The sequence below is a fragment of the Pristiophorus japonicus genome, chromosome 1 (genome assembly GCF_044704955.1).
Source record: "Pristiophorus japonicus isolate sPriJap1 chromosome 1, sPriJap1.hap1, whole genome shotgun sequence".
Taxonomy (NCBI): Eukaryota; Metazoa; Chordata; class Chondrichthyes; family Pristiophoridae; genus Pristiophorus; species Pristiophorus japonicus.
In genome coordinates this window covers 167,377,392-167,394,401 of record NC_091977.1, presented here as the reverse complement: position 1 = coordinate 167,394,401, position 17,010 = coordinate 167,377,392, and the positions used below count along the sequence as shown (strand labels likewise).

At 45.8% G+C, this 17,010-nt stretch overlaps 1 protein-coding gene across 24 annotated transcripts in view; it reads left to right on the top strand.

Moving 5' to 3' along the window:
- Positions 1-17,010, top strand: part of cast (calpastatin) — a 212,746-nt gene that overhangs the window by 103,065 nt on the left and 92,671 nt on the right. The window contains exon 1 of one of the 24 annotated variants that reach the window (XM_070884672.1): positions 209-262. The exons of the other annotated variants lie outside the window; for them this stretch is intronic. Within the exon in view, the coding sequence (XP_070740773.1) occupies positions 224-262 (39 nt within the window). The 5' untranslated portion in view covers positions 209-223. Of the gene's footprint in view, positions 1-208; positions 263-17,010 lie in introns of those variants that run through there. 24 annotated transcript variants of the gene reach the window in all.

Here is a 17,010-nt window from a genome sequence, read left to right as displayed (position 1 = left end):
TGCCCCTGTAAACTTTATTTCACTCACATTCTTTGCAATGTATTTGGGTTCAGCAATACTTTGTCCCCATATCTAACACGTGGTTTTTTTTATATAAAGAGATTTCTTCTGGCGATTATGTAAATATTTTATATTGTATCTTCAGTAACTTGCGATCTCGATCTACGTATATCTTAATGTCAAAATGTTTACATTCTTTCATAAGGGTAAACCCACTGTCAAAATGGATGCTGCTGGCAGCAAAATAACCCAGCCAGCTAAGGTAAACGTCAATCTGTTTTATGTAACGAAACCATTGAAAGGTCAAAGCTCTACAAGCATCATATTTATAGTAATCTAAAAAATCATTATAAACAATGTACTGATGGTTTATTGAACTAAAAGTTTTCTTCAGTGTTCTGCATCAATGCTAATACCACTTCTAAATATTTTCCAAATTGCTGAGCATTTCAGCTTGACGTACAATTGTGCTTAAAAAATCCACTTGACCTCCAAAAAATTATTTTAGGAAAATAAGGAATGACCACACAATGGGCTCAACTTTCGCCAGTGATTTGCACCGTTTTTTGACGAAGGCCGTTTTTTATTGGCCTAAGTTTTTAAAAAACCCACAATTTCCCCGATCACTTTGCACCAGCGTAACTCAGTTAGTTACAATTTTTTTAGGTACGTTTTTTTTCAGCCTAAGGGGGCATTGTTATGTCTTTAGATGCTCTAACAATGATTCCACGAGGCAGTGTGTTGTACTTGAACTGTAGTAACCTTAGTCCTTTATTAGTTAACTCCAGAGTGAGGATCACACCTGGTGGCCTGCCTTTTATACTAGGTCAGGCACACCTGTACAGGTAACCTACGAGTCTCCCATTGCTGTGCCCGCTGGTGGCACACCTTGTGATAGTACCAACAGTGGCCATGTAAGATACATGACATCACTCCCCCCTGAACCCTCAGTGCAAATCGCCTCTGCATTAACTATGCTCTGGGCTTAGCTCTATATGGATTCTGTCAGGTAGACCTCTGGTGGGCCGGCTCAACCTTGGGTGGGTAGTTGGTGCAGTAGCGTGCTGGTGGTTGCTGTTTGTGTGTGTGTTCCTGACCACTTCATTCTCCCCCCTACCCACGTTGGTGTGGCGGAGGCTCCTGGCATTTATGTACCTACAAGTTCAGGTAAGTGGGTTTTGCATTTCTCTTTTTTCTTTTGTGGTTCCGTGGTGTAACAAGAGCATTGGATGCCTTGTCGATGCGGTGACCAGTGCATCAGGATGGCTAGTTCCCGAGCTGCTGGGTGGTGTCCCTGCAGTCTGGTGGCGGTTCAGTGCCTAGTGCTGGCAGTGGGAAGTTGGTTGGCTCGCATAACTTGCTCGCGGGGCTGTTGCCATGATCCCTACCGGCAGGCAGGTTCACAGATGTCTGTGACCTCCCCCGTCCTTTCTCTACACCCTGGGTCCCAGCTGCTCCCTGAGGAGCTATCATCTAGCAGTGCACAGGGAACTGCTGACTCGGTGGCCTGAGCATCGCTTGCTTCGTGATCCTGGCTGGTGCTTGTTTCCTCTGGGGAAACATTGGCGGGTGACCCTACATCTAGGGGTATGGCCCTGGTGCAGTCTGCTCCTTCAGGCTTGTGGCTGTTGGGGCCATCGGTTGCCTGAGAGATGGAGCCGACCCAGGGCATGGTCTCACTACCGTTGCCGTTGCCCTGCTGAGGTTGCTTGCCTTGCAGCTCATGTGTGTTGGCTGTTTGTGGCCACAATTTGTGGTGCCTGACTCTGGTCCCTGGGATGCAGGTTACAGCATTGGGTAGCCTGCTGGACCTGTGTGCACCCGATGGGTGTCTGCTCGCTGCATGCAGTGGGAATCCTGCATTGCACAGCTTTTCCTTGCTTATGATGGACACTCTAGGAGTCCGAATACGATCGCGCGACTTTTCCTCGCTAGTTGTATATGCATAGTTCATATCATCAATTACGCATCTTACATGGTCAGTTACACATTTTACAAGATCCGTTGCACTTTTACTCTCTAACTTACAATACTTGTTACATTGCTTAATTGTGTGGAACTGTCCCTTTAATTGTAGTGGTTTGCAGGCCTCCTTTAAGAGAGCCTTGCTTGCTTTATTCCAATCCGCTTCTCCGCTTGGTGCCGCGTGTTGCTCCATCAGCGCTGCACCTCGTGGTCTGGTCGCGACCATCTTTGTCTGCAGCGTATCGCCTCGTGGTTTGGACGCCATCTTTTCTTCATCCACGATGTCGACCACGGTGATCCTATTCTCCCTGGGTTCTGCCTCCGCAGTGGGGGAGTCCGATTTTCTTCCTCCAGTGTCCTGCCCCTAGAGCCTGGAAGGTGCATTCGGGTCGTCTCAGCTGGATCATCTCCACGCTGTCGAGCTGAGCAGTCTGTGTCTCGGGTGCCGTGCTGGTCAGTTCATCGGTTCCGGGTCCATCCTCAGCTGAGGGCTTGCTTTTCCTCTGAGCGCAGAGGGCTTCGATCGCTGGAGGGGTGAAATCTTCCCACTTCCACTGGACCTTTTCCTTCCATCTTCTGCCGAGCAGCATTGGTCCATCACCTGCAATAATCCACAGGGGCAACTTGTGTACCGCTCCATCATGGAGTACTTTTACATTCACACCACCAACGACTGGGATGATTTCATTGGTGTAGGTGCTCAGTTTTGCCTGAACCGGGACCAACTCTGGTCGTTCAGCCAGATTGTCCCATAGCCTCTCAAATGCTCCTTGATTCATCACTGATTGGCTCGCCCCCGTGTCCACTTCCATGAAGACTGGAGCGCCATTTATCTCGACTTCCATCCTCAACGGGGAACACTCGGTGGTGCAGATAAACATGCTATATACCACATCGTGGGGCTGGGCTGCCTTTCTGTCTAATGATTCGTAATTCACATTAGATTCATGGCCATCTGCAGACTCCTCATCGACACAGTGAGTCCTATTTCCCTTATACATTCGCTGGAGGTGGCCCTTTGTGCCGCAGGCTTTGCAGAGTAGCCCCCCTTGACGGACTCTGAGTTAAGGGACTCGGGGAGGGGCGGTGGGGGGGGCCTGTTCCCTCTCCCCTGAGAGGGTGCGCTCTCTACAGCCCAGCTCCTGAACGGCGCCACTCTGTGCACAGTACCTGCCGGGTTTGAGTTCTGAGGATGAGACATCTGCCTAGAGCCGCAGGTCGAGGTCATGAGTGCCAGGCTCACAGAGATGGTATCCACTGACAGTAGCTTATGAAGAAGGCCCTTATGGCCAATGCCAATGACAAAAATTTCCCGCAGCGCTTCGTTGAGGTGGGTGCCGAACTCGCACGGTGCCACCAGCCTCCTGAGGTCTGCGGCGTACTTTGCGATTTTCTGGCCTTCTGGCCGTCGGTGGGTATAGAACCGGTGTCTGGCTGTGAGGATGCTCTCCTTGGGCTTGAGTTGCTCCTGGATCAGGGTTACAGGTTCCTTGTACGACTTGGTCATTGTCTTCGCTGATGCCAGCAAGTCCCTGACAAAGCCATAGATGTTGGGCCCACAACTGGTCAGTAGGATAGCAGTGTATATCAGCCAGCACGGCCGGTTCGTCTCCTGCCAGGTCGTTTGCTGTAAAAAAGCGTTCTAGCCTCTCCACAAAGGTGCCCCAATCATCTCAATCGGCAAACTGCTGCAACGTACCAAGGGTCGCCATTTTCATGTGAAAGTTCATATTCTCGTCGCCAGTTGTTATGTCTTTAGATGCTCAAACAATGACTCCACGAGGCAATGTGTTGTACTTGAACTGTAGTGACCTTAGTCCTTTATTAGACCAGGCACATCTGTACAGGTAACCTACGAGTCTCCCACTGCTGTGCCCTCTGGTGGCACACCTTGATATGTAACTTACATGGCTACTGTTGGTACTATGACAGGTGTAACCCTGCCAATTCTGGCCAGTTAGGCACGCTTGGCCAGCTGAGAATTACTCCAGTTCTTCTTAGACCAGCCTGTGTGGCCTCTGCAGAAAAACCTTCTGGAGAGTTAAGGAAATCGGCGCAGGTAAGTGCAACAGATGCCCGGACAGCAGCAGCAGGAGAGGTAAGAGAAAGGGGAAAGCCTTTCGGTATAGTTCGGTGCGGGGACCAAGAGGGAGGAGGCCATTCAGCCTGGGATGGGGCGGGGCAGTGGACTGGGAGGCCACTCGGGGTCAAGGTCGGGCGATGGAGCGGACCGGCAAGCCACTCGAGGCTCGGGGTAGGCTAGAGAAGCAGACCGGCAAGCCCTTCGGCCAGGTCTAGGGTCGGGGGTGCGGGACTGGCAAGAGACTCACGGCTAGGGTCGGGGGAGCGGGACCGGCAAGCCACTCTGGGCTCGGAGCGGGCTAGGGAAGCAGACTGACGAGCCCTTCGGCCTGGGATAGGGGCAGGGATTGGCACCAGCATTGGGAGGGGGCAGTGGGGTGGGGGGGGGACTTCAATAATTGGAGGTAAGTTGCTGCCATGTATTTTAATGTGTTGCGAGCTGGCTGTATGTTTCATTTTGCAGCCTCAGCCAGCATTGTGTTCTTGGTTACCGTGGCAACTGATCTTTTTTGGCACAGATCAAGGCTCCACCCCAAAACAGAAGGACCGGTTAGGCTGCGCCAAAATGAAGAAATCAAACGGGGAAACTTAGAACATTTTTTTTTGGCGTAGCTCTTCAAGTACGCCAAAAAACGCTTCGGGGAAAATTGGACCCGAAGTTAGCAATCTCAGTCACAGAGTGTGGGAAGTAAAGCAATTGGACATTGTTGTAAGAACTGATGCTTTTCTGGGCTTTTATTAAAATCTCTTTTTAGGGTCAGTTACAGGGATCTTGTATGCTGTGACTTTTGCTATTTTTCTATACTTTCTGACGGCCTTTACAACCAGTGAAAACACATTCTACACCAAAAAGTAGTCATCTGCTTGCAGGCTAAACTTGTCTTTTCTTGAAGGGGAGATCTTGGATGCTGTCGTCAGTTCTAAATTCAAATAGCTCAAGAGCAGGCCAATGCAATGCTTTCAGACCTAATGTGGCAAAAATTGCATATTTTATTTGTGGTTTTAAATAATTTAAAATTGAAGGATGCTCCTTGACGACATGCAGGAATGAGCTAAGATGATGGCTATCCCTTTTGGTAGGGAAGGAGGCAGCGTGTTTTCAATGTTAATCTTTAGCTGCTGTCCACCAGCAACGTTTGGCAGACTGATTGTTCCAACTTCAAACTGCTCCAAACACTTAATTAGCATATTTATTCATTTCTTTGAAAGGCGATAATTTTTCCTCAACAGTGTAAAATTTTGAATTCTGTCATAGTTACGTTTTTTGGAGAAAGTTTAAGATTTCATGACAGACAGAAATATTATATGTATTCATCATGGTAAAATGGTAGTCCAATATGTAATATCTGATTCGTGTAATGTGTCAAGTTAGTTTTATACTGTGAAGTATAAAAGTCACAGGGAGAAGATACAAAATCCCAAGCCATCAACCCATTGTTTATTGAGATGTTAAGACAGTTAAAATTCTATTTTCTAAAGATAATCTTAAAAACAATTGCTTCTAAATTAAAATTAATCCAGTGCATAAGTGTTACAGTCGATGACTTCTAGGCGGTAGAGGTCACGGGTTTGGGAGGAGCTGCCGAACAAGCCTTGGCGAGTTGCTGCAGTGCATCTTGTAGATGGTACACACTGCAGCCACGGTGCGCCAGTGGTGGAGGGTGTGAATGTTTATGGTGGTGGATGGGATGCCAATCAAGTAGGCTACTTTGTCCTGAATGGTGTAGAGCATCTTGAGTGTTGTTGGAGCTGCACTCATCCAGGCAAATGGAGAGTATTCCATCACACTCCTGACTTGTGGCTTGTAGATGATGGAAAGGCTTTGGGGATCACTCGTCGCAGAATACCTCTCGTGTAGCCACAGTATTTATATGGCTGGTCCAGTTAAGTTTCGGGTCAATGGTGACCCTCAGGATATTGATGGTGGGGAATTCAGTGATGGTAATGTCATTAAATGTCAAGGGGCGTTGGTTAGACTCTCTCTTGTTGGAGATAGTCATTGCTTGGCACTTGTATAACGCAAATATTACTTGCCACTTATCAGCCCAAGTCTGGATGTCGTCCAAGTCTTGCTGCATTCAGGCATGGACTGCTTCGTTATCTGAGGAGTTGTGAATGGAATTGAACACTGTGCATTCATCAGTGAACATCCCCACTTCTGACCTTAGATTGGAGAGAAGTTCATTGATGAAGCAGCTGAAGATGGTTGGGCCTAGGACACTGCCCTAAGGAACTGCTGCAGCGATGTCCTGAGGCTGAGATTATTGACCTCCACAAACCACAACCATTTTCTGTTCTATTACGTATAGCTCTAGCCATTGGAGAGTATTCCCCTTGATTCCCTAGATTTCAATTTTACTGGGGCTCCTTGATGCCACACTCGGTCAAATGCTACATTGATATCAAGGGCAGTCGCTCTCACCTCACCTCTGGAACTCAGTTCATTTTTTCATGTTTGGACCAAGGCTGTAATGAGGTCTGGAGCTGAGTGGTCCTGGCAGAACACAAACTGAGCATCGGTGAACAGGTTATTGATGAGTAAATGTCGCTTCATAGCACTTTGCTGATGATTGAGAGTTGACTAATGGGTTGGTAATGACAGGATTGGTTTTGTCCTGATTTTTGTGACAGGATATACCTGAGCAGTTTTCCACATTGTTGGATTGATCTTCTCTTCTTAGGCAGTCTCTTGGAGTCAAGGATAACTTCCTTCCATACTAATAAGTTCTCAGGTGACTGAAGAGTCCAATGCAGGACCTACAGTCTCTGTCACAGGTGGGGCCGACGGTGGTTGGAGGGACGGGTGGGTGGGGTGCTTGGGTTTTCGTGCGCTCCTTCCACTGTTTGCGCTTGGCTTCCGCGTACTCCCAGCGAAGAGAATCAAGGTGTTCGGTGCCTTCCTGGATGCTTGTCCTCCACTTTGAGCAGGTATTCTTGGGTGTCGATGGCGATGTTACACTTTTTCAAGGCGGCTTTGAGGGTGTCCTTGAAGCGTTTCCTCCGCCCACCTGGGGCTCGCTTACCATGTCTGAGCTCTGAGTAGAGCGTTTGCTTGGGGAGTCTAGTATCGGGCATGCGAAAGATGTGGTTCGTCCATCGGAGCTGATCGAACGTGGTCAATGCTTCGATGCTGGGAACGTTGGCCTGAACGAGAACGCTGACGTTGGTGCGCCTATCCTGCCAATGGATTTGCAGGATCTTGTGGAGGCAGCGTTGGTGGTACTTCTCCAGTGCTTTGAGGTGCCTGCTGTAAATAGTCCATGTCTTTGAAGCTTATAGGAGGGCAGGTATCACTACTGCTCTGTAGACCATGAGCTTGGTGCCGGGTTTGAGGTCCTGGTCTTCAAACACCCTCTAGCTCAGGCAACCAAAGGCTGCACTGGCACAAGGAAATTAGATGTGGCCCTCACGACTAAAGGGATCACGGGGTATGGAGAGAAAGCAAGAATGGGGTACTGAAAAATGCATGATCAGCCATGATCATGTTGAATGGTGCTGCAGGCTCGAAGGACCGAATGGCCTACTCCTGCACCTATTTTCTATGTTTCTATGTCCTTGCAGTGCCTCGCTTAGATGATGATGTAGTCTAGCAGATGCCAGTGCTTGGAATGAGGGTGTTGCCATGAGGCTTTGTACTTGTCTCTCGGATGGAACAAGGTATTGGTTATGATGAGACCACGTTCTAAGCATTTAGTCAGGAGGAAGGTACCGTTGGAGTTGGTTTTCCATACCCCCCTCTCTGCCGATCACACCTCCCCAGAGGTCTGTGTCTTTTCCAACACTGGCATTAAAGTCGCCAAGGAGGATCGTTGGGTAGATGCCAGTGTTGTAGCTGTACTGGAACAGCTTGGCTAGATGCGCGGCTCATTGTGCAGCACAAGTCTTCAGCACAACAGCTGTTGTTGTCGAGGCCCATAACCTTTGCTGTATCCAGTGCACTCAGCTGTCTCTTGATATCACGTGGAGTGAATCGAATTGGCTGAAGACTGGCTTCTGTGATGTTGGAGGCCGAGGTGAAACATCCATTTTGTACTTCTGGCTGAAGATAGTTGCGAATGCTTCAGCCTTGTCTTTTTCACTCACATGCTTGGGGATGTTCATGGAGCCTCCTCCTCCCATTAGTTATTTAATTGTCCACAAGCATTCGCAACTGGATGTGGCAGAACTGCAGAGCTTTGATCTGATCTGTTGGTTGTGGGATCGCTTAGCTCTGTCCGTTGTTTAGCATGTATGTAGTGCTGTGTTGTAGCTTCACCAGGTGGGCACCTCATTTTAATGTTCACTTTGTGCTGCTCCTGGCATGCATAACTACACTCCTCATTCAGTCAGGGTTGGTTACCTGGATGATGGTAATGGTAGTGTGAGGGGTTTATCGGTCCAGGAGTTTACAGATTGTGGTGGAACACAATCTGCTACTGCCGATTGCCCATAGTGTTTCATGGAAGCCCAGATTTGAGCTGCTAGATGTGTTCTGTGTCTATCCCATTTAGCCCAGTGGTAGTGTCACACAACACGATGGAGTGTGAAGACAGGACTTTGTCTCCACAAGGACTGTGTGGTGACCAATACTGTCATGGACAGATGCATCTGCGACAGGTAAATTGGTGAGGACAAGGTCAAGTAGGTTTTTCCCTCTTGTTTCTCTCACGACCTGCCGCAGGCCCTGTCCAGCAGCTATGTCCGGCTCGGTCAGTAGTGGTGCCACTGAGCCACTCTTGCTGATGGATGTTGAAGTCACCCACCCAGAGTACGTTCCGTGTCCTTGTTACTAAGTGCTGTTCAATATGGAGGAGTACTGATTCATAGCTAAGGGAGGTGGTATCAGTCCATGTTTGACCCGATGCCATAAGACTTCATGAGGTCAGAATCAATGTTGAGGACTCCCAGGGCCACACCCTCCAATTGTATACTATTGTGCCACCACCTCTGTCCTGCCAGTGGGACAGGACATGCCCAGGGATGGTGATTGAGGAGTTTGGGATGTTGGCTGAAATGTATGATTCCATGAGTATGACTATGTCAGGCTATTGCTTGACAAGACAGCTCTCCCAATTTTGGCACAAGTCCTCAAATGTTAGTGAGAAGGACTTTGCAGGGTTGAGTGGGCTGGGTGTGCCGTTGTCGTGTCTGGTGCCTAGGTCGATGCTCGGTGGTCCGTCTGGTTTTATTCTTAGTGTACTTCTTTGTAGCAGTGTGATACAACTGAGTAACTTGCTAGACTAATTCAGAGGGCAGTTAAGAGTCAACCACATTGCTGTGGGTCTGGAGTCATATGTAGGCCAGATCAGGTAAGGACGGCAGATTTCCTTCCCAAGGAAATGAGTGATCCAGATGGGTTTTTACGACAAGTCGGTAGTTTCATGATCCCTATTACTGATGCTGACTTTTTATTCTAGATTTATTTAATTAACTGAATTTAAACTCCCTAGCTGCTGTGGTGGGATTTGAACTCGTGTCTCTGGATCGTTAATCCAGGCCTCTGGATTACTAGTCCAGTAACATAACCATTTTTTATAAATACATAAAGAGCAAGAGGATAACTAAAGAAAGAATCAGGCCTATTAGAGACTTAAAAGGTAACCTGTGTATGAGGTGGAAGACGTGGGTATGGTTTTTAATGAATACTTTGCATCTGTCTTCACAAAAGAGAGGGACAATGCAGACATTGAGTTAAGGAGGAGTGTGAAATATTAGATTAGATAAATATAGTGACAGAGGAAATATTATGGGATTTAGCATCTTTGAATGTAGATAAATTGGTAGGCCCAGATGAAATGTATCCCAGGCTGTTCAGAGAAGCAAGGGAGGAAATAGTGGAGACTCTGACCATCATTTTCCAATCTCTGGGTACAGGTGTGGTTCCGGAGGACTGCTAACATGGTACCGTTGTTTAAAAAGGGAGAAAGTGATAGACCGAGTAATTACAGGCCAGTCAGCCCAACCTCGGTGGTGGGAAAAGTATTGGAACAAATTCTAAGGGGCAGTATTAATCGTCACGCAGAAAGACACACATTAATCAAGAACAGTCAACATGGTTTGTTAAGGGCAGGTCATGTCTAGCTAACTTGATTGAATTTTTTGAGGAGGTAACAAGGAGTGTCGATGAGGGTAGAGTGTTTGATGTAGTCTACATAGATTTTAGTAAGACCTTTGACAAGGTCCCACATGGCAGACTGGTCAGAAAAGTAAAAGCCCTTGGGATCCAAGGGAAAATGGCAAATAGGCTCAGAGGCAGGACAAAGAGTAATGGTCGACGGGTGTTTTTGTGACTGGAAGGCCGTTTCCAGTGGGGTTCTGCAGGGCTCAATACTTGCTTTTTGTGGTATATATCAATGATTTAGACTTCACTGTAGGAGGCATGATTAAGAAGCTTGAAGATGGTACAAAAATTTGCTGTGTGATTGATATTGAGAAAGAAAGCTGTAGACTGCAGGAAGATATCAATGGACTGATCAAGTGGACAGAAAAGTGGCAAATGGAATTCAATCCAGAGAAGTGTGAGATAATGCATTAGCGGATAGCTGACAAGACAAGGGTAGGATACTGGGAAGTGTAGAGGGACAGGACCTTAGAGTACATGTCCACAGATCCCTGACGGGTAGATAAAGTGGTTAAGAAGACTTGCAGGATACTTGCCTTTATTAACTGAGGCATAGAATATAAGAGCATGGAGGTTATGATTGAACTGTATAAAACACTAGTTAGGCCAGAGTGAGAGTACTGCATACAGTTCTGGTCACCACATTACAGGAAAGATGTGATTGCACTATAGAGGGTACAGGGGGCGATTTGCGAAGATGTTGCCAGGAGTGGAGAATTTTAGCTATGAGGAAAGATTGGATAGGCTGTGGTTGTTTTCTTTGGCGCAGAGGAGGTTGAGGGATGACTTAATTTAGGTGTATAAAATTATGAGGGGCCTAGATTGTGTAAAGTCCTTACAGCATGAAACCACACGAGGCACATTCTGGGAACAAGGTCACTCTGTGACCTTAACTCTTTATTCACAGGACTCCAAGTGATGACCCTGCATGGGACCTCCCTTTTTATACCTGTGTGATCAGGTAAGGAGTGTCTCCCACAAGTTCACCCCTTGTGGTCAAGGTGTGCACCTAGGTTGAGTGTATACAGTAATACAGTGGTATTACATTGTGGTTACATACATGACAGACAGAGTGGATAGAAAGGACCTATTTCCCTTCACAGAGGGGTCAACAACCAGGGGGCATAGATTTAAAGTACTTGGTAGAAGGATTAGAGAGGAGTTGAGGATAAATGTTTTCACCCAGAGGGTGGTGGTGGTCTGGAATGCACTGCCTGAAAGGGTGGTAGAGGCAGAAACCCTCATCACTTTTTTAAAAGTGCTTGGATATGCACTTGAAGTGCTGTAACCGTCAGGGCTACAGATCAAGAGCTGGAAAGTGGCATTAGGCTGGATAGCTCTATTTTGGTCGGTACCCTTGGGTGGTTGAATGTAACACAAAGACAAAACTGCGTTTCAATTTTTGCATCAGGCATAACACTAATTTATCAGAAGCTGCCTGTTACAAACTACGCCTTCAATTGCCTGGCAGATGGTAGAGGGTCCTTCTGAGTGACCTGTACCTCAATTGAAGACTCAGCTGCTTGCCAAGCCTGATCACCATGGCCAGTTTCCTCTTCATTTACTGGCACAGTAATGATCAGTCCTTTTAGGATGGCAAAATTGTGCAGTGTACAGCAGATCACAACAATACAGGAGGTCTAGCTGCACTTTGGAGTGGTGCGCCAGACCTGTCCAGGCACCTGAAGCATGCCTTTAGCATCCCAATAGTCTGCTTGATCACTGTCCTCTTAGTCTTATCGGCCTCATTATGGTGTCATTCATATGTCGGATCACCAATCCATCAGGATTAGCGTGGAGACTCCAGGAATTAAAATTGCTCCTGGACACTGCTACAAGCAACCTGGGAGAAAAATCATAAGCGATGTTAAAAAAAATTATGGGGTGTAATTTATCCCTCAAAAAAGGTGGGTTGGGGTCAGATATTATAATTTTTAAAATCTCAAACCCGATCCCAACCCGCCTCCAACCCGCCCACTTCTGCGTTTAACGGAGGTGGGAAGCGAGATGGCAATTTGAATATATTATTGAGGCCATCAGCCTCTGATTTAACCTGCTGTGCAGATGTAACAGTGGCCAGCCAGGTTTCCTAGGCTTGGAGGCAAGTGAGGGCAGCTCTGCTTGTGGGCCAGGAGGAGCAGGATTGCTCCCCCCCGACTCCGCCCCCCCCTTCCCCCCCCCCCGCCTCCAAAGCTTCCTCCCCCAACAGATACCACTCCATGCAAAGACCCCTGAGGTTGGGGATCGAACCCCCTCAGGAATTTACCCCGCTCCCCCTGCAGGAACAGGGATTGGAACCCCCTCACCGCCCAATGCTCCCAATAGCAGCAGCAGGCTCCCTACCTACTCCTGCGACTTGCCCTGGAGTGTTTCACACCCAACTGAAAGCCTAACCTATCAATCAGGCTCACTTCTGGGCGGGGATCCTATTAAGGAGAAAAGTCGCATGCTGTGGAGTTAAAGCACCACAGCACGTGGGAAACCTGGACTTCTAAAACCCTCGTGCCCCCACCCTTTCCCCCCCCCCACTCCCCCATGCAATCTGCCCCTGTCATTATTGGGCCCCATGTGTCTTTTTCATTTTTACTTATTAGTTATAAAAGCACTGGAAATGGAGAAAATGGCTATTTGACTGGGTGAGGCAGTTGGAGACGGGAGGTCATGTGATGAAACCACCAGGAATACATCCAACCAGAGATGGCAAACCCTATTCCTGTGGTGTCCTAATTTCAAAATGATTCCATCAACCATAAACTGCAGAAGATATCCTTGATACCCATCAACCATCCAGCTATGTGACTTTGCTCATAGAATAGTGGTGGGGTTATTAACCGTCTTAATGCAAATCTATTTTTGTAGCTCTCAGAATAGCATGCATCCACATGCACCATGAGTTCATTGGAATTGTAATGCTGCTGCACATTCATGGAATTAAACCGACTTTGGTTGACAGAGTTGAATGCGAGCTGATAGGTTGGCCATAGGGCGATATGAGTCCTGTTGGTGGCACTTCGATCCTGAGGGAATCCAGCCAGTCTGTAAAAGTTGATAACTCTCGATCACTGATGTTCAAGGTCGAGAACTACATAGAATATACAGCCATTTGGCCCAATGAGTACATGCCAATGTTTATCCTTCCTCAACTAACTTTATCAGCATAACCTTCTATTCCCTTCCCCCTCATATGCCTTTCCAGCAATGCATCTATACTATCGCCTCAACCACTCCATGTGGTAGCAAGTTCCACATTCTCACCACTCTCTGGGTAAAGAAGTTTCTTCTAGATTGCCTATTTGATTTTTTGTTGACTATCTTATATTGATGACCTCTAGTTTTGATCTACACCACAAGTGGAATCACTCTCTGTGTGTCTACTCTATTATAAGGCAGGGGAAATTTAGAAATCAAAAGAGAAATGTCAAGACAATAGATTTTGGTAAAGGTAAGCAGAGGGCGACAGGAAGGGACAGAGTTTAATGGTAATAATGCATCAACGAATAAGGTGAAAGCAGGGAATAATGGTAAAAAGTTAAAATTAAATGTTCTTTTTCTGAATGCACAAAGCATTCTTAACAAGATAGACAAATTAGAGACACAAATAGAGATAAATGGGTTTGATCTAATAGCCATTACAGAGACGCGGTTGAAAGGTGACCAAGATTCAGAATTAAATATTCCAGGGTACTTTATGTTTCAAAAAGACAGGCAGGTTGGAAAAGGAGGAGGGGCGGTAGTTCTGACATAAGGACAGCAGTGAGAAAGGATCTTGGCTCGGAAGATCAGGAAGTAGAATCAGTGTGGATGGAGATAAGAAATAACAAGGGGCAGAAAACACTAATGGGAGTGGTTTATAGGCCGTCTAACAGTAGTTATTAGTCAAGAAATAATAGGAGCTTGTAACAAAGGTAATGCAATCACCAAGAAGGACTTTAATCTTCACGTAGACTGGGCATATCAAATTGGCAAAGGTAATCTGGAAGAAGAGTTCATGGAATGCATTCAATATAGTTTCCTTGAACAATACGTCATGGAACCAACCAGGGAACAGGCTATTTTAGATCTTGTATTGTGTAATGAGACAATGTTAATTAGTAATCTCATAGTAAAGGATTCCCTGGGGAAGAGTGACCACAATTTGATAGAATTTCACATTGAGATTGAGAGTGACATTCAGTCCGAAACTAGAGTCTTAAACTTCAATAAATCCACTTACATAGCAATGAGGGGCAAGTTGGCTATGGTAAATTGGGAAATTAGTTTAAAAGGTATAATGGTAGATAAGCAGTGGCAAACATTTAAAGAAATATTCCAAAATTCTCAATGAATATACATTCCATTGAGAAATAAAATCTCCACGGGAAAAGTGATCCAGCTGTGGCTAACTAAAGAAGTTAAGGATCATATTAGATTAAAAGAGGCGGTTTATAATGTTGTGAAGAATAAGAACATAACATAAGAAATGGAAGCAGGAGTAGGCTATTTGACCCTTCAAGCCTGCTGTGCCATTCAATAAGATCATGGCTGATCTTCAACCACAACTCCACCTTCCTACAATATCCCCATATCCCTTGATTCCTTTAGTATCCAAAAATCTATCCATCTTTGTCTTCAATATACTCAATAACTGAGCATCCCACAGCCCTCTGGGGTAGAGAATTCCAAAGATTCACAACCCTTTGAGTGAAGAAAGTACTCATCTTAGTTCTAAATGGCCGATCCCGATGTTGGGGAAGTCCAGAACTAGGGGACATAATCTAAGGATAAGGAGTAAGCCCTTTAGGACTGAGATGAGGAGAAACTTCTTCACTCAGAGAGTTGTTAACCTGTGGAATTCCCTACTGCAGAGAGTTGTTGATGCCAGTTCATTGGATATATTCAAGAGGGAGTTAGAAATGGCCCTTACGGCTAAAGGGATCAAGCAGTATGGAGAGAAAGCGGGAAAGGGGTTCTGAGGTGAATGATCAGCCATGATCTTATTGAATGGTGGTGCAGGCTTGAAGGGCCGAATGGCCTACTCCTGCACCTATTTTCTATGTTTCTATGATCCCTTCTGAGACTGTGCCCCCTAGTTCTAGACTCTCCAGCCAGGGGGAACATCCTCCCAACATCTAACCTGTTAAGCCCCTTAAGAATGTTATGTTTCAATGAGGTCACCTCATTCTTCTAAATTCTAGGGAATATAGGACTAGTTTACTTAATCTCTCCTCAGATTTAGCAAGCAGGTTATTGGTGAGTAGGTGTAATTTGATGAGACTATTGATTACTTCCTCGATCACTTTGTTCATGATTGTGAGGAGGCTCTCAGGGCAATTATTGATTAGGTTAAATTTGTCCAACTTTTTGTGGCTAGAACATACCTTCACAACTTTCAACATTGTCATAAATGCACTAGAAGAGCTTGATTAGGGGGAAGAGTAGTTCTGTGTGCAGATCTTCAGCACTACAGTCAAAATGTTACGAGGGTCCATTGACATTGCTGTGCCCAGTATAATCAGCTGCTTCTTAATGTCATGTGGACTAGACAGAATTGGTTCGATGCTGGCATCTATGATGGTGAGGTCCTTGGGAGGAGGTTGAGTCGGATCATCCACTTGGGCACTTTAGGCTGAAGACGCTTATAAACACTTCCAACATGTTTGGCCATGTAGATCAATATCTCATTAGCTTTGTTGTTTGCTGCTGTCCTTTGATTGGACATGTGGAGCATCAAATCTACTAAGATTCCTAGGTCTATTTCAGCTTCATTCTCAGCTCATTCTCCTTGTTTAGCCCACTCACATTTTGTTTGAACTCATTTTATAATTACTTGGCTCCCTTCTTTGATTGCACCCTCCCTGAATCCAAGTCATTGATGTAAATTAAAAATAGTAGTAATCCCGATATTGGACACTGATGTCACCCACTCAGAACTTTGCCCAGGCTGACATTATTCTTCCAATATTGCCAGTTGTTCTACCCTTCGAACTCTTTCTTATCCATATCTAAGTTTTGCCTTGAATCCCCATAGCTTTGATCTTTTTGTGTGGAACTTTACCAAATGTCTTGTGGCAATCTAAGTGCACAGCAGATTTAACCCACTGTCCACTTGGGTTATTACCACCTCAAATCAAAGTGGTTGGTCAGACAAGATTTCCCCTATCAATTCTTCCGCCCTGCCTGAAATGAAGCAACTCAAGGACAACAGACACCCAGCTGGAACATGTTACAATACAGAATCACACACAAAATTCGGGCAAGAGCCGCCAGGATTTAGGCAACAGCGGGATGGATTTTATTTACTGTAAAACGATGTAATTATTCATTTCGACTCCTTTGGGACGTATTGAGTGGTACTCGGAATGAGGAGGAGTAGCTTGTGAGTAGTTTATTAATGTGAAACAGTGCAATTACTTTGGAATTTTAAAACCTGCTGTATGTAGTGGGCGGCTCGAAATCCTAATGGTATGGTAGTAAGTAACAATTTCTTCTGAAATATCCGTGCAAGGATTTTATGCAGAATAAAAACATGCATTGAATGAGCTTTTACACAATACAGCCATTATAGAGGTGAGCCTGAGGATTGGGAGAGCTTTAGAAACCTGCCAAGGATGAAAAACAAACTGATAAAAAGAGAAACTAGAATATGAGAGTAAACTAGCAAGAAATATAAAAACAGATTTTAAGAGCTTCTACAAGTATGTAAAAAGGAAGAGAGTAGCAAAAGTAAGCCTTGGTCCCTTAGAGGCTGAGACAGGAGAAATTATTCTGGGTAATAAGGAAATGGCAAAAACATTAAACAAATATTATGTATCTGTCTTAACAGTAGAAGGCATTAAAAAGTGTACCAAAAATAGTGAGGAACCAAGGGGCTAATGAGAGTGAGG